Source organism: Physella acuta, unplaced genomic scaffold (genome assembly GCF_028476545.2).
Source record: "Physella acuta isolate Inbredline_101_S28 unplaced genomic scaffold, ASM2847654v3 ptg000133l, whole genome shotgun sequence".
NCBI classification, from domain to species: domain Eukaryota; kingdom Metazoa; phylum Mollusca; class Gastropoda; family Physidae; genus Physella; species Physella acuta.
In genome coordinates, this window is record NW_026731652.1 from 698,305 (window position 1) to 721,282 (window position 22,978).

General features: G+C 36.3%; 2 protein-coding genes across 4 annotated transcripts; both read right to left on the bottom strand.

Annotated features, from left to right (window-relative positions):
- Nucleotides 1–1,309: 1,309 nt before the first annotated feature.
- Nucleotides 1,310–18,818, bottom strand: LOC131935144 (inactive rhomboid protein 1). 2 transcript variants are annotated; one of them, XR_009385904.1, is made up of 17 exons: nucleotides 18,726–18,818; nucleotides 11,584–11,779; nucleotides 10,958–11,270; nucleotides 10,511–10,606; nucleotides 10,243–10,319; nucleotides 9,678–9,804; nucleotides 9,003–9,142; nucleotides 8,554–8,665; nucleotides 8,178–8,252; nucleotides 7,373–7,534; nucleotides 6,893–6,981; nucleotides 6,690–6,753; nucleotides 5,841–6,023; nucleotides 5,564–5,664; nucleotides 4,836–4,989; nucleotides 1,724–3,967; nucleotides 1,310–1,679 (listed from the first exon to the last, which is right to left on the bottom strand). XR_009385904.1 is itself a non-coding variant. In XM_059291497.1 (16 exons), exons 2-16 carry the CDS (start codon nucleotides 11,658–11,660, stop codon nucleotides 3,521–3,523), a joined length of 2,217 nt encoding a protein of 738 aa, XP_059147480.1. In that variant the 5' UTR covers nucleotides 11,661–11,779; nucleotides 18,726–18,818; the 3' UTR covers nucleotides 1,311–3,520. The 2 variants fall into 2 exon arrangements, 1 of the variants encoding a protein (XP_059147480.1); XM_059291497.1 differs by having other exon boundaries at nucleotides 1,311–3,967.
- Nucleotides 18,819–19,504: 686 nt separating this feature from the next.
- Nucleotides 19,505–22,626, bottom strand: LOC131935187 (uncharacterized). 2 transcript variants are annotated; one of them, XM_059291556.1, is made up of 4 exons: nucleotides 22,613–22,626; nucleotides 21,298–21,539; nucleotides 19,953–20,116; nucleotides 19,505–19,693 (listed from the first exon to the last, which is right to left on the bottom strand). In XM_059291556.1, exons 2-4 carry the CDS (start codon nucleotides 21,504–21,506, stop codon nucleotides 19,596–19,598), a joined length of 471 nt encoding a protein of 156 aa, XP_059147539.1. In that variant the 5' UTR covers nucleotides 21,507–21,539; nucleotides 22,613–22,626; the 3' UTR covers nucleotides 19,505–19,595. The 2 variants fall into 2 exon arrangements, with proteins under 2 accessions (XP_059147539.1, XP_059147540.1); XM_059291557.1 differs by lacking the exon at nucleotides 22,613–22,626 and adding an exon at nucleotides 22,489–22,534.
- Between the last annotated feature and the right edge of the window lie 352 nt (nucleotides 22,627–22,978).

Below are 22,978 nucleotides of genomic sequence, written 5' to 3' on the forward strand. Positions count from 1 at the left end.
AGTTCACGTATAGGTAGGGTATTTGGTAAAACCTTTTTTTATTCTTTTAATAGCAATAATCAGATAAACTAGATTTAAAAAAATAATAAATGAGATTTTTTTTTCACAGAGTCCAAAATATTGCAAACTTATTAAGTTTCCTTAACCGATTTACTAAACTCAAATTATAAATTATGCACTATTTATTTGTAGGCATGCACAAGTTATGATAGCATTTGATAAGTATTCATAAACTAGTTGTGTAGGCTAATATGAATAGATATTATATTTATATAATCATTCATGAATTTAATGTTTTAAAGCAAGCAAAAAAAAAAAGTAAAAAATACCACATAAGGTTGCTGTGGGCGTTTCAAGTGCATTAGTAAGTGTTGAATAACAATAAAAAGATAGCATTAGAAAGAAAAACATGCTTTTAATAGTTTAGTTTTTTAAAAAATAAATTTAAAAGTATTTTTAAAAATATATTGATATTGGCCACTTAAAAAATTGCATACAATTGTTTTTGTCAAGGCAACATATAAGGCTAAAAATTAATGTAAAAAAATATTGCCTTTGCACTTATGTAAACAGTCTTTTATTGAAATCAACCATTTTTTTCTAATGCAGTGGCCAGATTTAGCAAGTAAAAAATGTAATTTTTAATACACCAAAAAATATTTAAGAAAAATTACAAACAATATTTAGTTTATTTATTCATGTAATATTTAGTTCTGAAACATCAAAAGCATCACCATCAAATGACAGTGATCATCTGTTTCTGATAAGGCAAGAATATCAACAAAAATGTTAGCGCTGAGAAAAGGATCACAAACACAAGTATGATAAAATACCCTGGGTTAGTTAGATTTTAAAAAAACCACACATAGCTAGTAGAAAAAAAACTCACTGCAACATAAATGTAGAGGAAAACCATTACAATAGTGGAGTGGATATGGGAGAACCAAGTAGAAATATTAGACAGGATGATAAGTGTTTAAAGAACTTGTACGGCCATACAAGTGGGCTCTGGCTATGGCTTTAAGCCATACAAGTGATCTAAACAACTGCTAGCTGTGGCATACAGCCATATAGGTAATCTAAACAACTGCTAGGTGTGGCTTACACAGCCATACAAGTGATCTAAACAACTGCTAGCTGTGGCTTACAGCCATACAGGTGATCTAAACTACTGGCTGTAGCACACAGCCATACAGGTAATCTAAACAACTGCTAGCTGTGGTGTACACAGCCATACAAAGGATCTAAACAACTGCTAGGTGTGGCTTACACAGCCATACAAAGGATCTAAACAACTGCTAGCTGTGGCTTACACAGCCATACAAAGGATCTAAACAACTGCTAGCTGTGGTGTACACAGCCATACAAAGGATCTAAACAACTGCTAGCTGTGGCTTACAGCCATACAGGTGATCTAAACTACTGGCTGTAGCACACAGCCATACAGGTAATCCAAACTACTGTTAGCTGTGGCATACAGCCATACTGGTGGTCTAAACTACTGTTGGCTGTCTGCATACCATATTGCATTGCAACAAAATGTGTAAAAAGGACACAAGATAAAATAAATACTGTCATGGGCGACAATATATACACATACAGTAGTAAACCAGTTACCTAAACCAGATAAATATCAGTCATACTAAGACTTAAATCCCAGGGCTAAAGTTAATCTAAACCTGTTCAACATCACTCTCTTCAAAATAAACTAGTTCATCTAAACCTATTCAACATCAACCAGTTTATCAGACAACCATCCTTAGAAGTTTCCAACATATACTTAGCCCATGAAACAAGACATTGTGCAAGTAACTTCTAACAGTTAAACAATGACTAAAGCATATGTATGACACATAACATAATCTCAAATATTGAACATAAATCGTGGCATGAAGCTCAACAAATTACCATGACAAATATCAACTAAGCCTAATTTTTTCAAATTTCTTTTTAAAACATTCCTTATTGAATTTTTTCAACAATCAATGAATATATAGGCTCAAAGTTTTGCTTTAATTTGTGTCACCAAAAAAATGATTGGTTGGTCATTAAAATCACAAGGTATGGCACTACAATCATGATTTTAATCATTACAAGAACCTTAATGATTGTATATTCTAACATCAGATTCTAGCATTTTAGAATGATACATGCATAAATAAAGTAGTTCTATGAACAAAGTGATGTATAGTTTGTTAAATTGTTTAGTGAAGAGCAGCAGTTGCATGAGATTATAAAGAAAATGAATCAACTGTTCTAGTGAATAAAATGTTTGGACCTCCTTCTACTGGGTTGAACTTGTTACAAAGTATAGTGTACAAAATTAGACACTGATCAAGTTGTATCATAGGGGTAACATATACCTTGGGGAGTTGCCTCCCTGTACAACAGTTAATAAATGTCTCAGGAACCTTTTTGCCTCCACTCAAGCAAAGCATTTGCAACAAAACATACACAATCCAACATTTGAAAACAACAGGAAGGTAGAACATTTTTTAAGTAATTGTTTTAAACAAATAAAACCATATCAACTGTTTAGTGAAACTGATTCTGGTGTATCATAGTTGATTCACCTCCATTTCTCTTTGTGGGAATCATAGTTAAATCACTTCATACATCAGTATTTTTGTTAGGATGTATCTTTACAAAATTAAGTTTTTAGAAAATGAAAATAATTCATGTAGATATAAACTGAAGTGTCACACAGAATTAAAAAAACAAAAGGAACATACCTTGTTTCTAACTTAACAACATGGATTGAAATAAAAACTCAAACCCCCTCCAATAAATAATACTCTTTTAGTAGTATTTGTACCTCTTGAAATATAACTGTACCCCTTGCCAACCATGAGATTTTATCAAATGGATATTTACAGCTTAATATATTCATACATAGTTCCAGATGCTACCACTACATATATATATATATATATATATATATATATATATATATATATATATATATATATATATATATATGTATACCTGAAGCTTCTAGTTAACCTTAAGAACATGGAATGTAGTAAGGCTGCAATAGGACAGTTAAAGAACTCTAACTCAATTCTAATGTACACTCTAAGAAAAAAAGGTATAGTAGAAACTGAAAAAGTTATGCTGTAATAAAATAACCAACTAAAATTGCAGTGATCTTTATACAGTACCCAGTCAGCAATGTATCTTTGAATGCTAACATTATATAGATTTTATATGTCCATTTTTTATACCTGTACAGAGTGTACGAATATTTTGCATCTAAAAAACTAGGTTCTATAACTATTTGGGTTACAATTCTGGCTAAAATGGGCTAAAGAGTCTATGCATGTACTCAACAAGAATTTGTCACAAATACCACTGTAAGTTAATTTTAAAACAATGGAATTTTAAAATCTTCTATCTATTGTTTTTCTAAATTTAAGATATTGTTTCTGAATATTTTGTGTCTGACAAAAGCAAGAGATGCATTTAGAGTATCAAAATTTAGACGTATACACTAGCTACAAAATAAGTTTTAGTCAGCTGCTCACAGAAAATGGCTTGAGTATGTGGCATTCTTCTTGATCCTGACCCCCATATTTTCACAAAAATTTTGAGTAAATGGAATACAGTTAAAGTAGATGCACCAATGGCAGTCTGTCAGTGGTGCCACATAAAATATGATGACTAAGATAGAAAACAGCCCTATTGAAGCACCAAGGCAAACAATAATACTTATAATTTTCCGTCTGCGGTCAAACACTCCAAAAGACACATATGGCATCAAAGCAAAGGCCAGAAGGAACCCGAAGAAAAAGCCAAAGAGGTGAGCCCAGTTGTCTATCCATGGCAAGAGACCCAGTAGAAAGAAGCCCATCAGGGGCAGCATCAGTTTTATAACAGCCAAAAATGGATGCTTGTACATCTGGAAGCTCTGGAGTACTTCCACCAGCAGGCATGCCGCCACTCCAAACTGTGCACCTGATGGCCCGGCCTGAAACCAGAGACACAGCACTAGTACAACCCTTACAGCATCCACCCCTCATAAATAGGTCACCCACCTCTGGGCAATAGGTCACCCACCTCTGGGAAATAGGTCACCCATCTCTGGGCAATAGGTCACCCATCTCTGGGAAATAGGTCACCCACCTCTGGTGAATAGGTCACTCACCTCTGAGAAATAAGTAACCCACCTCTGGGGAATAGGTCACCCACCTCTGGGCAATAGGTCACCCACCTCTGGGGAATAGGTCACTCACCTCTGGGAAATAAGTAACCCACCTCTAGGGAATAGGTCACCCACCTCTGGGCAATAGGTCACCCACCTCTGGGGAATAGGTCACTCACATCTGGGGAATAGGTCACTCACATCTGGGGAATAGGTCACCCACCTCTAGGGAATAGGTCACCCACCTCTGGGGAATAGGTCACTCACATCTGGGGAATAGGTCACCCACCTCTAGGGAATAGGTCACCCACCTCTGGGGAATAGGTCACTCACATCTGGGGAATAGGTCACCCACCTCCGGGGAATAATAAGTCACCCACCTCTGAGGAATAGGACACCCACCTCTGGGGAATAGGTCACTCACATCTGGGGAATAGGTCACCCACCTCCGGGGAATAATAAGTCACCCACCTCTGAGGAATAGGTCACCCACCACTAGGGAACGGACCATCACCTTTTGAGAATTTCAATTAGCATACCCACTTCTAAGAAGTAGGTCACAACCTTTTGAGAAGTAGGTGATCTACCTATGTGATGCAAGTAACCCACTTCTCTCAAGGTCACCCACCTCTGGGAGGGAAATATGTGAGCACCTCTAGAACATACATCTGCTGACACATGAGGCAATTCTTACCTCAACTTGATAAGGAATGAATGTGCAGCTTGCCAGGTTTCCTGCCACCCCTGCACCCAGGTAGATGATGGTGATGCGGATAGCACCCATCAACTTCTCCAGATCTCTCATGATCCACATTTGGAAAACTATTGTGAAAATCAGGTGCACCAAACTGGAAAAATATTTGTTATATTAGCTGAAGTACATTCCTGGGAGTCAAAATATTAGGTCTTTAAACTATTAGAAATATATATATGGGCAATGAATATATCTATAAGTATTAGATTTATGTGGGAGTCAAGAATTTAGGCTTAAAAGCAAGTGAATGTACACAAGTTGCTTGTATATAGGGACTCGAGCTAAGTCTAAAAACAACTGTAAATGCGGATTCATCAGGTGACAAATAAAATATTTCTGGCTAATTGTGAGGGATATATCTGAAGAGGCAGTCAGACATTATTTTCTCCCAATACTGAAATTTGGTTCTGTATAATCTGTGTTACTAAAATACCGTTGTGTGAACTTTCAGGTTGACTTGGCCAGCTTGTGAACACACAGTATGCATTTGTTATATGAGTGAGGGGATTAAATACTACCTAGCATAATCTAACATTTCTGGAACAGAAACGCCAAAGAATATTTCTGGTCAGGGGTAATGGTTTTTTCATTGAAAAAGTGACAAATTGATGCTTACCCTCCATGTAAAAATAAAGAAGTCATTGAAAAAGTGAAAAATTGATGCTTACCCTCCATGTAAAAATAAAGAAGTCCAAAGTCTGTAAAATTGATCGGGATTCTTTGGATTAGCAAATGGAATCATTCCACAGATTTCTTCAAAGCAATTGACCTAAAGGGATGAGCAATTTTTAAAACAGGATGATAAAATTTTATGTTTTTACTACTTCAGGATACTATTTTGAATTATTTTTCTTGTGGATATGATTAGATGTATATAGTGCAGTTATCAAAACCCAGAGTGTATGTCTACAGGATTTGGCCCAGCAGCAAAGCTTGTCAACATACCTGTGAACAAAGTGTAGCCTCGTAATGAAAGAAGCCTCGCTTCAGGTCACAATGCTCTTGTGTAGTGATGATACACTCTCCCTGGATACCAAAACAACAAGGTCGGCCTAGGATCTCACAGCTCATGTGCTGATCTTTCTGGCTGGCCAATGACTGGTTGGGTCTGGCCGTCTCCTTACACAGCTACAACCAGAACAACAAGGGCATTCAAACAAGTCTCTAAGGGAAATGGTGTATTCAATATATGTTTTGTTTATTCTCTTGTACTTTCTGAAAGACACTCTAGTTTGGTCTCCAGATTTATACAGAAAATTTACCCTAATTTCATGTGTCATCAGTCTAAGTGAAAGTTAAAACAAATGAATGTAAATACGGATAAATCTAATTAGCTCAATCTATACGAATGAAATGTAATTACAGATAGATCAATTAGTTCTATCTATACAGTAGTTTTAGAATTTGTTGTACACAATTCAATCATTTCTTTTATTAACTTTTCTATTTTTTTTGCTATTAACCTCTAATGACAAACACACTATGCTTTGCAGAATAAAACATGTATAAAAATTATAAAATGTATAAAAAAATGTATTAGAAGCTTTTAATTGCACATTACAAATAAACCACAGCTGAGTTACAAGATTTGACTAAAAACCCATAGACCTAGTGATTTAAAGTAAAAAACTTGGAATAAAAGAGCCATACAGAGCATGGGTAAAATAACACAATAAGCAGATTAATTTTATTTAAGCCAAACTAAATATAACTTTTAAATAAGTTTGATGGTTTTAGAGATTGTACTTTGACTTTTTCACAAATGTTCCCTCTACCATTTGGTTTTCAACTTACAGGCCACTGTGTGATGTCATCTAACCAGATAAATGGAGGGGTTGATGAAGGGTTGTTGCAATACCTGGGCAAGATTAATTTGATTTCATTAGTAAGAGCTTCATTACACCACAGTATACAATCGTATAAAATTAATTTTCTTTTTAAATATAATTTCTACCCAACATAGATGCAAATACATGATAGAAAGCACAAATACTTACTTTGGATCTTGACCACAAACTGAACCACTTAGTCTTGAATCAGGTCCTGGGGCTTTTACAGTCCATTTTTCAAAACGTGATAAAATTTCCTGAATGTTTAATTACACAGTATATTGTACAATTCTACAATATTAACAGGTATTTCAAGATTAGGTATATAGCGTACTGATACATTTTTATAACAATTTACAAATCTTTTAAAATGTGAAATGACAAACATTATATTTTAAAGAAAACTATGATGTCTCAGCCCACACCAAAAAATATTAACCTGACCCCCCCCCCCCCCCCCCCCCCACAATGTATGTCAACATTTAGTGACAACCAAAACAGATGAACAAGAATTTCACAATAAAATAATTATTGTTTTAAATCTAGCCCTTTTAGCAACAAATAAAAGAATCATTTAGTATTAAAATCCCCCCTCTGATAATAATAAAAACAATGACGTGGAAACCAAGCACCAATGTGTAAACTTACACTACATGCATCTTCCACCGTCTGCACACAGCCAGAACCATCATTCCTGATGCAACAAGCAGAGCCTCTTTCTTCATCCCTATCTAAGTTTATAGCTGCATTGAGATTTTCATCAGTCCGCATGCACGGCGAGTATTTAGCACCAAGGTGAATCAAATCAGCCTAAATTTAAACCAGTAAGAGAATATAATTTCAAACTGCATAAAGAGGGTAATGGTCACAAACATATCAGGGTTGCCTGATATGCCTGTAGCGTACTGATATTTTACCGTAGTAATTTAATTGTCATTTCAACCCCAAGTAATGATATGTATCAGCAAACAGCAAACCCAATAGTTTCAATTTCGGATCCTGTTTTCAATCTGTGTGACGTTCCTGGGTCAACTCAGCTCTGATGGGTACCTGACTCATGATAGGAAACAAAGGCGGCTGGCCATGATGCTGACAACAGATTAACTCTACTTCATTAGCCCCATGTTTCTTGGGTACGAACAGGAAAAGATGATCATCACATCACTGGTAGCTGTTAATTATGCAGACAGCTTTGTGTTTAGCACTGTTTGCATTAGATACCAGTATAAATAGTTTCGTTACAACCCAATCTCATGGTACTAGAACTGCTGTGTTTTTCACAGCAGGCCTTAAATGCTGAAAAACTTTATGTAAGACACTGTAAGAACCAGATATGTAAACATCTAATCCCACTGATGAAAGGCTGATGAGTTATTTCATGGCTCAGTTGCTCCTGCCAGTACAAGACAGTATCAATCCAAGATACATTTCTAGAGGTGATCTATTTACTCACCTGCCTAGGTCCAAACCACAAATTGTCCTTTTCCATATGAGTTTCAGTTTGGATAGCAAGGTTAGGCATTCTGACCTGACAAGGGAATAAAAAATTTGGTTATTTTGGTAATCAGTAAAAACAAATATGAATAATATAGCATATATATATTTATCCCTAAGTTTAAATTTTTTATTCTGATTCTGATGGAATTATATTTTATTTAATGTATGTAACTGGTTCAACAACTTTAAGTTAACAGTAAAAGAATAAAGTTTCTAAGAAATGAAAAATATAGCTTTTAATAGCCTTCTTTTATCAGAAATTGTGTCCAGCTAGAGAATCTCTGGATCTGACAAAACATAGACAAACTGTAGAAAAAACGTTTTAAACTTACATTTGCTGACTCCGGTGTTTGTCCAATGCCAAAGGGTGCAAAGCCATAAACAGAGACTGCTACTATAAAGACAACGATCTGTACAAATGTTACCCAGTATGTAAAGTAAGGCCTGGAGAATGAGCATAATATGTGAGCAGGAGAGATGCTGAGATTCAGTCATGGACATTCATTTCTATGTATTATTTCTTGTGGTCAGTGCCTGTAGTCACCCTGGTTGTGGCCAGACTTGTAAGTTAACTTATTCACTTTTCTTTTTCCCCTGCATTAATTTCTTAAATAAACTGTTATCATGTTCTAAACAGGTGTCAATTCTTTAAATTAATGCTAAGTCAGTAGTTCTGTTTAGAAATTTAGATATATCAACTTGCTTATTAAGAAAATGTTTAAAAGACTTGAGACCTAATCATGTATGGTATAACCAATTTTACTTTAATAATGGTTGTTACCTATGATCATCTAAATTGTCCAACTGTTGTTTGATTTCTTTATCCATGATGACTGTACTCTTGAGCCTGCGTCTGGTGACTTTACCAAGGATCCCCATACCTACTTGACGTTTATCTTTACTAAACGCTGTCATTAACACCTGAAAGTGTTAACAATATATGGATACGCTGGTTTATTTTACAGCCCCTATTCACACAATTCTACACTTAGATACAATATAGGCATAAAAGTAGGAAATCAAATTGTGTTTACTAGGTGCTTTTAAAATGCTTCTGTAATTCAATTTTAAAGACTAAATGGCTTACTTTATTTTAAATGTTTTGAATAGTTTGGAGGACTTTACTTTGAAGCTAGTTTTTGACTTATTAATTCTTTCTTTAAGAACTGTATTATAAATCATAAGTAACTGATACAAATTTAAAGAACAAATGGTATGCTAATGACATGTGTTTGTTAACAATGTGAAGATTAACATTTTCACTTCACAAATGTTGTTTCATGGTTTTTTTAATTTAATGAGTTATACAAGAACACAAACATAGTTCATATGTTTCTGTCTCCTTTTATGAACAAATAATTTCTTAAATTTATGGTTACAGATTAACTTTTTGAAAGATTAAAAGATGGCAAGTAAAAATATGAAATAATTTTAAAAAAAACTGAGTAGCACTGACTGTGTCTTTGATCTTCTTAAAACCAAGATCAACCATGTCCTCTCCAGGGGTAGAGGGTATAGCTTCAGGAGGTTTCCTTCTCCAGCCTGGAGCACTTGGACCTCCAGCTAGTTCCGGAGATTTTTGCCTGACAGATCAATTTATAGACAACATTCATTTACCTTCAAAAATATTTATGAAAATATGGATACCTTAGGCAACGGACTTTGGCTTTTGGACGGTAGCATGGACAAAACCACACCAAAACAAGAAAAGGTAGTACCAACATCGTTTACACTTAAATAACTTGAGTGCTAAGCAACAGACAGAACAGTGTGATCATTTTCTAGGCATGAGTGACTCACACACCCCTGACAATCACATAAATAACTGAGTGACAGTAACAGACACAGGGGAATGCCAGTGTTGATGAGCTAAGCTAAGAACAGCTACAAAAACAAACAGCTTTCACTGCCGTCTTTTTAATCAAATTCAGCCTAACAATCTTTCTTGTGTAATATTATAACCAGGGACATGAATATATAGATGCAGATTTTGTAATGTTCACCATAAGATCAACACTTACGGAGATGCAGCAGGAGGTGGTTTAAGAGGTTTCTCATCAAAAAACACATCATCAACCAAGCTAAAATCATCTTCTGTCTGGAAAAGTTAAAACTGAATAAGACAATGATTTCTATGAACAACAGATCAATAACTTCACTTGAAATTACATCCATTTACGTAACTTTTATAAACTGCCGAGGAAAAAATCCTCTAATTTAAAAGAAAATTATTTGTTCTCAAGCAAAGAGTAATTAGTTAAAAATGTCATTTCCCAGTGGTAAATTTACCTTGGGCTCATCAACACCATGCCAAATACTTCCTCTAGGAAAACTTTGACCTTGAGCCTTAAATGATTTCTTTCTCTGCATCTCTTTCTGATTAGTCTGAAAACAAATTTCACAAGATAGATCATTTTGAATTTCTTATAAAGTTGTGCACATTTGTTGGGTAAGAAACGTACTTTGAGATTATACTTTTCTCAAACTTTAGTGTATCTGATATAACCACTGATTAATTAGAGGTTTAATTTACATATAATTTAAAGATTTCAGTCTGAGCTCCAGCTGGCAAATTACCTTTCAAGTTTTTAAAAAGTTACCTTTCAAGTTTTTAAAAAGTTACCTTTCATGTTTTTAAAAAGTAACTATTAGTTATTAGTAGCTAAATTACTTTTACATTTTACTTATATCAATGTATACATGTTTAAATAGCTATCAACTAAACAAATAACTTACTGATAATGAACTAATTCCCTTAACAGTCATCTGGAAAACTGACTTCTTTCTTGTATCTTTGCGACCCCCTGGAGCACCAGGCATTCCTGATGAAAATGAAACTCTCGACATCTGCCTAGACATGCGAGAAAAGCGCAGTGGATCTTTAACATTGGGCGGCGCACCATCAGGGTAGTCTTGCTCAAACAGATCATCTTTGAGACCTTTTCCCATGGAACTGGCAATCCTGAGGCGGCGTTTCTCCCATCTGAGAGCATTTTTTTCATCTTCTTCTCCAACTCCAAAAAATTCTGCAATGCTTTTTCTTGCTTTTCTGAAGTCAATTTATTACTCATTTTACATATATTTTAGATGTTACACACTAATATTAATATATATATATATATATATATATATATATATATATATATATATATATATATATATATATATATATATATATATATATTACTATTATTAAAATTTCTTAATCAAGTTAGGTACTTAAACATAATATATATATTTTAAAGACTTAATTTCACATGAGAAACTATTTCAAATATTGTTTCGCCTGCAAAACTTTTTACAAGAAATAGTAGTCATAACACCTTTGAACAATGTCTATTTAGGAATGTTGATAAACTTACTGTCTGTACTTAGCAACTTTGGTCTTGCTAACTTGAGGGCTTAGTTCAGGAGAGTCTTCATCAGGTTTATGAGCCATTTTACTATCTCAGTTTTAGAACTGGTTACAAGAAATTATTAAACATGCTCCTATGGGACTGTTGCTCAAAATTTAGCAATACAAAATTGCTGCAAAAACTCTCTTCTCAGTGGGTGAATCTGAAAATTTAAATTTGAATCTGAGTCTATAAGATCTGTTTGTACTTATGCATCAAGTAGAACAGAAACTAACAAATCTAGATTTAGAAATAAGATGAGTGATTTTAAATGTTATAGGCCCTACTCCTGGTGGCTTATGGTTACAGTAGCCACAGTTCCAGTTTAGTAACAGTTTCATAATTTGATAAAATAGGAATAACCACTAGCATGTCACCTAGCAGCACAGAGGAAATGAATCCAAGCCATAACAAGGTTTGGATCTACTTGATGGTTATGGTTTTGTCTGACAAAAGTGTTTACAGAGAGATAAATAAAAATATAAATCTTGATAAATTTCCATTAGGCCTATTAATTTGCAGCAAAACAGCATCCATTTTTGTTGTTCTATGTGAGAAATTTTGCTTTTATTTTTTAATAAAGAAATAAATGAATTTTTATTATGCAATTCTGGTGGCATTCTCTGTATTATAAACTGAATAGCCTGATTTTTTTTTCCTCTACTAAGCAATAAAAATAAAACACTTGGGATCATTGTGAGTCCACATAAAAACTTAGACCAGTAAGGCCTATTACCACTCGTGCGACTTTGGCATTAAGTAACCAAACCAGGTTCTAGAGATGTAACCATCATTTCTTTTATAGAACAGCAATATTTTTAACAATGGGCCTACTTTTTTGTGAATATATCATTTAATATGTAGGTCAAACTGAAAAATAACAGCGGGAAATTTTGGACTGATATAAAATGTTATAAATAACGTTTAAACAAACAGTAGAAGAGAAAAAAAAAAGGATATTTTAATCATGCCTAAAGTAACATGGAAAAATTGGAATGCGTTTATGGCAAGCAGCTACATTATCACAAAATATGGACCCAAAATACAAAACCAACTTAAATAAAGTGTTTAAAAATTGAAGTCTGCATCAAAGTTGCTATATATTATACTAGGCATACTGCCTAGCTTCACTTAGGTTTTCGAACATCATTTGAGAATTTGAATACTTAATTATTTAGTGATGGCTGAGTGATGAACTTTAAACAGTAATGCCAATTTTAGAGAAAATGTTGTTGTTGTTTGTTGTCCGTTTTCAGAGAAAATATTGGAAAGTTCGCAATGTATCACTTAAGTAAAATGGAATTAGAACTACAGAGATTCCATGAACAGTATATCTCATAATTTATATTAAATTGACTTTTAATATTTATTTATTTAATTAGTTATTTAATAAGTTAATTTTTTACTAAAACAAATGCTATACTTCGTCATTTTCTGTTTATGTTTAAAATAGTATACAATTGTTTGAAAAATAACTATTTTAAAAAAGTTACCTCCCTTGAAAATTGAACGAATAACGAATGTCTTTGTTTACTTTTTTTTTAACAAACAGTTGCTAGGTTTATATAAGAAAATACGGTATCTGGACTTATTTAACGACAATAATGGCTTTTTCTACGGGAATAAAGTTTTTTTGTTACCCTCCAGGGTCGGTCTACAACCTCACAAAATATCAGGGGGAATCATTCGGCCTTTTTTTTATATAGCTGATTGTGATGACGCAAGATTACGTCAGACATGTTTAGCAGATATAGGTTAGCAGAAACAGACTATAGGCCTAGTTGGTTGGGTAGAGAGGCCAATGGGCACACAGGGCTGACCGGTCACGTGGGACGGTCAGCTGACCACTGAGGCGTGGGGCAGTAGAGCGATAGGCCAGGAGTTGTTAGGTAGCGGTCAGAGACGGCCGAGAATGTAGATAGTTAGGAGATCATGATTTGCTAGCGAAGGTAGAAGGTGTTAGATTGTAGAATGTAGAGAACAGTTAGTGTTAGGATTGGTCATGGGAGTGCGTAGTTAGTAGTATATGAACAGTCAGTAGTAGAAGTAAATAGTACAGTGTAGATCAGTTAGGTAGAAACTTGAACATATATATCATTTTAATAAAGAACAATTATAGTTGAACTTGAACTGTGTGTTATTGGATTCATTCGTGACGCCCTCTTAAACACCCCCACCCTCACAACTGGTGGAGCGCGGGTCGAGGACAGGAAAGAAAGTATATCAGCTACTCATGACGGAGTACATCTGGTGTACAGCTTTCTTCAACTCAACACAACAGCGGGTTTCTTCAACCGGAACGAGTGGATTACCAATACAAGGGAACAGTCACCATGTTCAAAAAGATAAGTACCTTCCATCATTTTTTTTAAACGTTTGGGTTTATACCCGTGCTGGATAGTTTGTGCCAGCGGTTTTTCTGCCTTACACATTCTATTGTTACGCACTGTTGCCTTAGTTATTTTGACTTTCCTCAACACACACACATACACATACACAACCATGGAGGCAGAGTTTCAATGCTATAAACAGGGCATACCATTAGACAAGAAAGAAGAAGAATTTGGAACATCTGTAGAGAATAAGTTAGAAAACAAGATAGTCAAGATAGTAAGACATGTCAAGAACAAAAGCAGAGTTAGCGTTAGAATTAGTAAAACGGAAAGTACAGCACATAGATAACAAGCAACTGCCTAGAACATCAACCCCATGACCAGGAATTTGACCCGGACCGTCTCCATAAATGATTTTGAACAACGGACAAAAGTGAAGTCAAGTCGAGTTTTTGTGTTGATCTAAGTAGTCGAGGAAATCGACGTGAAGTCGTACAGTCAGAAGTCAGTGTAGTCAAATCTGAAGTCAATTGTGTTATTGAAGTCAGTGAAGTATAAGTCAGAACTGAAGTCAAAGAAGTTATTTGAAGTGAGTTAAGTCAGTCAATAAGTTATTGAAGTCGTAGTTGAGGTCATAGTGACGTAGTTGAAGTCATGTTGCAGTCAAAGAAAAGTCTTTGAAGTTATATTAAAGTCGTTGAAGTCAAAGTGAAGTCTTTGAAGTCATATTGAAGTCGTTGAAGTCAAAGTGAAGTCTTTGAAGTCATATTGAAGTCTTTGAAGTCATATTGAAGTCGTTGAAGTCAAAGTGAATCTTTGAAGTCATATTGAAGTTGTTGAAGTCAAAGTGAATTATTTGAAGTCATATTGAAGTCGTTGAAGTCAAAGTGAAGTCTTTGAAGTCATATTGAAGTCGTTGAAGTCAAGGAAAAGTCTTTGAAGTCAAAGTGAAGACGTTTAAGTCGTCGAAGTTCAGGTCAGTCAGTGAAGTCCTTAAAGTTGAATTGAAGTTGAAGTCAGTCAGAGGTCTATGAAGTCAGTCGATTTAGTTGTCGCAGTGAAGTTAGTCTTCAAAGTGAAGTTAGTCGTCAAGTTGAAGTAATTGAAGTCGTCAAAGTGGAATCAGTCGTTAAATTGAAGTCAGTCGAGTTACTGAAGTCAAAGTGAAATAAGTGAAGTTACTGAAGTCAGTCAAAGTGAAATAAGTCAAGTTACTGAAGTCATAAGTGAAGTCAGTCATTAAGTCAAGCCAGTCAGTTTTTTGTCAGAAGTCACATAGTGAGAGCTGCTCCACTATATGATAACGTGTTCAAATGTTGATTTGAAACGGCACGATTATTTATATACACTTACATGTCTATTCTTTTTGTGAAGCTATTTCTAAGCTCTAGTAGTGTTTACGTCTATTGAGTTTATTAGGCTTTACAGATTGTTGTTAGATTAGAGTGTACTGATTTTTTTATTTTTGGTTATGTTGTTATGTTATTTTTTTATGTTTTTTATGCCGCCAGACAAATGTTCAGCACGTATAAATTTGGGATTGAGGTTTTTTTAATGGAAGGTACCTCTGTCTGAATACTTGTCTGCGCGGGCACTAAGATAGTCACGTAAAACCATTGCTCATGGTCTCGTAATACAATTTCAGACCCACTACGCTTATTCAGAATGAGACGAGATGAAGCAGACACTTCAAAGAATGCCGCCACCTGAAGCCCTGATTACGTTGAGTTACCTGGACAGCGAACAGCCCTGCCGAACAGCGAATTGCCCTGGTCAAGATAGCGGACGCATCGCCACCGCTTCGCCCCCGCACTGGAGTTGAATAACAGACCGCCAGCTACGTACACCCACGTCGGCACATACAAAGGGTAGAAGACCCATCGTCCAAGTTCCCAGCGTCGGAAAGTTACGTCATTGTTCGTCACCGCATCAGACAGCTCCAGTTCATCGTGTAACCACTCTACGTGGACGTCTCAACCAGCGTTGAGATGAGATTGTTGCGTCATCACATTGACCAACGAAAGTTACGCCTACACCCGCCTCACGGGAACTTACGTAGACCAACGCCACAACCCACCCACCACAGATAAACGCCAATAAGTACATAACACTTACACACACACACACTTACACTGCTCGTTGAGCCCGTTCAACCAGTTACACATTCTACTAAGATTAGCTCAAGGCCAGTACACGACAACCTAGCCAGAACTGAGTTACACATGATTGAATTCACACATTCCATAACATAGACATACATTATCAAGCAGAAACACCACAGACGTTAGGATACCTACACAAGAACGAAAACAATGACATTTTTTTCAGGAACACAGACACAAGATTTTATGTTTTTGTAAACTGTGCTGTCCCATTTTTTATTTGATTTATATGATTGATGTTAGGGATAGAATAGAGTAGTAAGATAGATAGTTGTTGATGTATTAGATTAGTAGTAGACGCTGAAAAATATAATTTGTCAGCTACAGAAAGGGAGGGAGATATGTGATGACGCAAGATTACGTCAGACATGTTTAGCAGATATAGGTTAGCAGAAACAGACTATAGGCCTAGTTGGTTGGGTAGAGAGGCCAATGGGCACACAGGGCTGACCGGTCACGTGGGACGGTCAGCTGACCACTGAGGCGTGGGGCAGTAGAGCGATAGGCCAGGAGTTGTTAGGTAGCGGTCAGAGACGGCCGAGAATGTAGATAGTTAGGAGATCATGATTTGCTAGCGAAGGTAGAAGGTGTTAGATTGTAGAATGTAGAGAACAGTTAGTGTTAGGATTGGTCATGGGAGTGCGTAGTTAGTAGTATATGAACAGTCAGTAGTAGAAGTAAATAGTACAGTGTAGATCAGTTAGGTAGAAACTTGAACATATATATCATTTTAATAAAGAACAATTATAGTTGAACTTGAACTGTGTGTTATTGGATTCATTCGTGACGCCCTCTTAAACACCCCCACCCTCACACTGATGTAAGGAGAATATCACTCATGGTCACTTTTTAGCCCTCGCCGTGCGAGCAGAGGCTGACCGATAGTTTATTCATAAGGCTGATTAATTTAGACAGCTCTATGCAAAACATGAGCCAGGTGTAGACAGTAGAGAGCCAAAGTTCCAAAACATTGTTTTGAAAATAGTCATCGTTTTCCCCCAAATTAACAATGTTTATATAGGGAATTCGGACCGGTCAGTTCTAAAGGCCTTCCCCCGCGGGTATTTCTACGACCTCAGGAGTAATGAATGGGTTTATACGTCCAGATTTTTTAATTAATTTTTTTTTCAAAAATGGTACTAAATTTATATAAGGAAATATGGCCTCTGGTCATTTAAAACATTGTTTCGGGGTTTTCCCGAGGGTAGCAATATTTTTTTTGCTGACTTCCAGGGGCCGATGTACAACCCCAAGAGCTTTCAAAGGGTTCCTACGTGGGAATTTTTGTTAGATTTATAGCTCATATAAGGAGAATTTCACTCGTGGACACTTTTTAACCCTCGCCCTGCGAGCAGAGGCTGACCGATAGTTTATCCATAAGGCTGATTCATTTACGCAGGTTTATGGGAAAAAAAGAGCCAGATGTACAGAGCCAACTTTCCAAAACACTGTTTTGAAAATAGTCATTGTTTTTTCACCAATTTAACAAAGTTTGTATAGGGAATTCGGACTGGTCAGTTCTAAAGGCCTTCCGAAGTATTTCTACGACTTGCCTTTGCTGCGATGTTTTTGATGGTACTGCGCAGAACCCTATCCCCAACCATATTCCTAGCCATAGGTCACTGCACATGCGCAGAACTATCTTTTGTCGAATAGGTGGATAGGTTGGGGCGAAAAATCTTTTTCCAAGTAGTCACTTGGTTTTAAAATTTCTAAACTTCATGAAATTCTTAATGGACACCAGCGAGAAAAGTCTCAAAGGTATTTGAGAGGTGCAATTGCATAAATTAATTTAAAAATCAGGCACGCCGTAGTCACAATTAATATGGTTATAAAATCCTGTCTGTATGGTTTTTTTCGGACTTTACTAAAGATTGGGTGTATTTGATGTTTTTAAAATTTTCGGTAACTAAATAAAAATTTAAAAAAAAGCAAAAACAATTTGGTTTTCACGTGTAATGGCGACATAAACAATGGCCGCCATAAATTTTATTGTACACATTGTAAGCTAAAAATAGAAAAAATAGGTCATGGTGTTTAAATTTGCATAGTTATTTAAAAACTTGATCTGCAAAGTTTTGTAAACAAAATAACTATAAAGTGGGGCTGTCAGAAATCGATCAAGGAGTTCCTTTACAGCCAATCAATGTGTGTCTTACGAAAGTGAAACATCGGGTTTTAACTTAGGCTTGATGAAAATAAATATTAAATAGAAATGTAGCCTTAAACTCAACAAATTATTTTCAAGTTCTCTGGATCTGCAACTTGTAATGTATAGCATTGATTCTAAAAATATTACATTTCTGAATTAATTTTAGACTTAAGTTTTTAATAAAATTTTATCTTTTATTAGTTTTATGGTCCTAAATCTAAAAAAGCACGTTTTTATTCCATGTCAACAACATTACGGAAGGAATCTTGTCAACTCGCTGGTGTCCATTCTCATCTCAAGAATCAAGATCTCTGGACTAAATTAAGATTTTAATGATAACATTAATATTTAATATAATAATAACAACTAGAATCTAGATATCTAGATCTAGACATCTTCGGATTCTATTAAACTGACAGTAAATTAATGGATTCTATATTAGGCTAAGCTTTTAATCCTTACAAAACAATGCGTCTTGTTAAATTCCTGGATGTAAGCTTTTTTTAGGCTAGGCCTACGATAAAACAAATAACACCAACGGACTGTTGCCTAGTTTTATTTTTAGATACCGAATTTCCGGCATTATTATTTTAACTTTATTTTCAAAAGAGTTCGAGGAGAGGCCGTATCCAGATTTAAATTTCATTTTGAAGCTTTGCGTGAGTTTGAGTCAGGTCTTTAACTCAAAAATCTAGGAACAGATTCAAAACTGAAGCTAAAAATAGCTTTTAATTTGTTTTCCAACCCATTTTTGCGACCCTAGAGTCGGCGCCCGGGGACATATGTACCCCCCACATTCACCCCCCCCCCCCCATTCGGCGGGGGAACATATGTTCCCGGGCGCCGAACTTAGGGGGCGCCAAAATGGGTTGGAAAAACAAATTGAAAGTTTGAGGGGGGTGCAAATCGAAGGGTCGCTACGCCTCTGCTGTCAAAAAATAGAGAATTTTGATCAGTTCCTATTAAAATTTATTAAAAACCGCTTTCTAAAACGCGAAATAACGGCTAAAACTCGTTTTCTAACATTGCTTTTTTATAATGCAAAGTGTGACGTCACACCATCTGAACACCCCCCCTCCCCCTTATCACACACCGTCACAAAATTATGGACCCCTCCCCCCTACGAGTGTGACCCCCTTATGGTAAGGCTCCACTGATTTTTTCGTTTTTAAATTTATTTATTTTTTTAAATAATTGAGCTTTAAAACAAAATGAATGTAAAAAAAATCAAATGTGTTTTTTTTTTCGTTTATTGTAACGCTTTGCAAGATGTCCACGGAGTTTATGACAGCTACAGATGGCTGGTAGCGTCCAAGTGTCGACAGCCACCACTCAGCACCTTGGTTTTGTGTACAGGTACTTCGCTCCAAACTTATTCTCCCACAGTTTGAAAGCGCTTACATAGCGAAAATTCTCTTCTGCCCAGTAGTCTGTAGAAAAACAAAGACCAAAATATTTGTTAGAAGTACAATGTGGTAGTGACGATTTGCTGTGTGGGGGAGGGGGGGGAGAGGTTAAGAAATATCCAACTTTTCTAAAGAAAAAAAAATAAGGTATGGTATTTGGAATGGGGTGTTTATCATTTACAGCTTTACGCCACCACTCCCTACAAACACAGGCCATCTTCCTACAAACACAAACCATGTACATCCAAACACAAACCATCTCCCTACAAACGAGTCATCTTACTGAACCAGTCTGCCCTCCTACGAACGTCGTACGACTCTTTAGGAAAACCGTACGGCATTTGGTCTTCACACATGACAGGCGCACACCTTGTGACGGTCGGGCGATACGGGTAGCTGTTGGGTAGCCCTGAGCAAAATGGCTGCATGGGGCTCTTGTCGTACCAGCTGCAAGAGACGGACAGTCGGTTTAGGGTACCGCCATTAGAGGGTGTTTGTTTTATGGTATCGTTATAGAAGGTGTTTAGCTGTTTATGGCACCGGAATGGAAAGTGACATGGGGGGGGGTACCGCTATGGAAGGTGGGTTTTTTTATGGTACCACTATGGAAGGTGTTTTCTTGTTTTATGGTACCGCTATGGAAGGTGTTTTTGTTGTATTATGGTACCGCTATGGTACCCATGACATGACACCTTTTGGGTTTGGAATAAACGCATTGTAGCTGTCAGTAAATGTAGCTGTCAGTAAACATGCCCCAAGTTCTAGCATAGCTAGTATAATTATTATTATGTCTGATTATCTCTGTCAGCGACAATGGGTGCCTATTTTAGCTTAAGATAAACTTGTAGGGAGGTTTGGAATTGATGCCCAAGACCAACCATGATGGACTTTATACCTTACACAAACGCACATTCTCTATCACACAAAGACCATAGCACACACTGACTTACAATAAAGGCAACGTTTTAGCACACCAAACTAACCCTAAATATTGAAGTGTCGTTTTTATCTACGTACCAAAACGAGCTAGTCAATATGGCCTATGTAATGTTTTTAGGGGGTGGGTGAGGGGGGGCTGATCATCTGGGGAGCCAGCTTAATTAATGATTGCAAAGAGGAAAAAATCCACTAATTGGCCCCAGCCACAACACGCCTGATAATGTGCAAGGGAATTTACTGATTATATCAGTTAGAAATATGTAGCCAATTGCCTTTTTTTTTAAATACAAAAGAGACACAGATTTTAATAAAAAAAACTGTATCAAGTCCATTTTTTTATAGGGACACTGTGGTCAGATGTAGAACACTTGACTGCTAGCCATAGGGTCAAAAGTTCAGATCTTGGTCTGGACTTGATTCCACCCAGCTCTGATGGGTACCTGACTTAGTTATATAAAGTAATGTGCGGCTAGGCATAGTGCTGGCCACTCCATTCCATTATATGGACTTGATTCCACCCAGCTCTGATGGGTACCTGACTTAGTTATATAAAGTAATGTGCGGCTAGGCATAGTGCTGGACACTCCATTCCATCATATACCAAGGTCAAGACACACTGCAGTAGGGTGGGACTAACTAAAAAGCCCACTCCTACTCAGTCAATTATTACCGCATCTATGGATACTTGCAATTTTGGATACGCTGGATACTCAGGTAGTATCCAGTCCTCGGGATGTTGACTCAGCGGCGGCAGCTGGCCATGGGCGTAGGTGGGTTTTCTGGGGCGTGTCCCGGGCTTCCTCATAGAGAAGATGTTGGGGATCTCGCTGCATGTTGGGAGGTAGCTGATCTTTCTGTCCATCATGACCCGCTGACCAGCGGGCGGTAGGTACGACATCTTGATGATAGAATCTCATTTAGTGATCGTGCACTATATATTGGACACGAATGTGTTAAGAGTGGTGTTATATCGTATACCGTATATATAACGGGCAAAGGTCATATGTAACACGCGGGAATAAACTAAGAAATACCTAACACAGAACAAGCCAAGAGTGACTGGGGGAAAGAGAAATAAATAATACAATTTTTAAAAATAATACAATGTTTTTTCAGATAGTAACATTTTATTTTGTATGTCCTTTGATGGTCTACTAAAGCAATGTTACACTTTTTACATTTTATGTTTCCAAATTTTGCTAATTATTGTAATTGTAAATTCAATAAGCTAACATTAAGGACAAATACTGCTCACATAATCTTTTCAAATATAGTATAAGGTCTAATTCCCGTTTTTTGAGACAAAGGTAGCAATGTTTTTTTTTTAATATTGTAATAGCCGTTATATACTTGTATATGTGTATAGTCACCACTATATTTACTACCATAAGTTGTTTATTTTGTCGATTAGCCATACCATACTTGGATTAGGACACGTATCGTGTATATTATTATGAATGCAATAATTACAGTTTGATGTATCGTACACGACAGCAGGTGATCACTCCCCATGTTAAGCAACTAAGGTACTGTTAGTGCTAAGGTTAGCCTTAGGAAATACTCTTGATGTACGATTCAAATAAGCTTACTCCACACCCTCCATATAGCCCAGCTTGACAGTTTATAGACTGCCTAGGCAACGTACAAAATATGGTGTGTTGCACGCTCCGGCAACACATTTTTAATGCGTGTTCCCACTTTTCTGTTCCGTGTATGGTATCAAGGGGGGGGGGGAGAAGAATTTTAATGTAGGAAAATTGACTTGGGGGAATGTTCTAATTAGATCCCTAGTAATCCAGATAATTATAGTATAGAAAAATATAGAGTCTAGGTATGGCTTGTCAATAAATAAAAAATATTTTTGAGAATGAAAAATGTACTTCTTCTATGATCACCGATAGGACAGTAGAGTATTGCATTTAGAATAAGATCCAAGGTAAGGTTACAATATAAGCTAAAAGTAACGGCCTGATGTTAATTGTAGATGTGCTAAAAAAAAGCTACCTTGTAATATTTTTGGTAAGTTTCCGGAAATGCAGCTTATGTCTAGACGATTCTGAATTTTTTATTTTTTGTTGCGATGAACATTTCTGGTGAGTACTGGAAATTCCCAAATCTTCTGAAAGTTGAGTGCATTGTAATGTAAAGATGGTGATGCAGTCGAAATAATGTCACGTTTTAATGAGTTCTTACAAGCTCTACATGTCTAGTTCGGTTTAGTTACAACGTATGCCTGACGGGGTTAGACAACTTGAGTGAAGAAAACAAGGTCCACCAATTGGGGATACAACTTGAGTGAAGAAAACAAGGTCCACCAATGGGGGATACAACTTGAGTGAAGAAAACAAGGTCCACCAATTGGGGATACAA

What these genes read in the sequence shown, in the direction of transcription:
- LOC131935144 (XM_059291497.1), bottom strand. Translation starts at nt 11,660, where the DNA reads ATGGCTCATAAACCTGATGAAGACTCTCCTGAACTAAGCCCTCAAGTT. An exon ending in ATGGTGTTGATGAGCCCAAG is followed by an intron (nt 10,320 to 10,510) that starts GTAAATTTACCA and finishes TAACTTTTCCAG; the next exon opens with ACAGAAGATGATTTTAGCTT. An exon ending in AGGCTACACTTTGTTCACAG is followed by an intron (nt 5,665 to 5,840) that starts GTATGTTGACAA and finishes TCATCCCTTTAG; the next exon opens with GTCAATTGCTTTGAAGAAAT.
- LOC131935187 (XM_059291556.1), bottom strand. Translation starts at nt 21,506, where the DNA reads ATGTCGTACCTACCGCCCGCTGGTCAGCGGGTCATGATGGACAGAAAG. An exon ending in TATCCAGCGTATCCAAAATT is followed by an intron (nt 20,117 to 21,297) that starts GCAAGTATCCAT and finishes CGTCTCTTGCAG; the next exon opens with CTGGTACGACAAGAGCCCCA. An exon ending in TAGGAGGGCAGACTGGTTCA is followed by an intron (nt 19,694 to 19,952) that starts GTAAGATGACTC and finishes GTTTTTCTACAG; the next exon opens with ACTACTGGGCAGAAGAGAAT.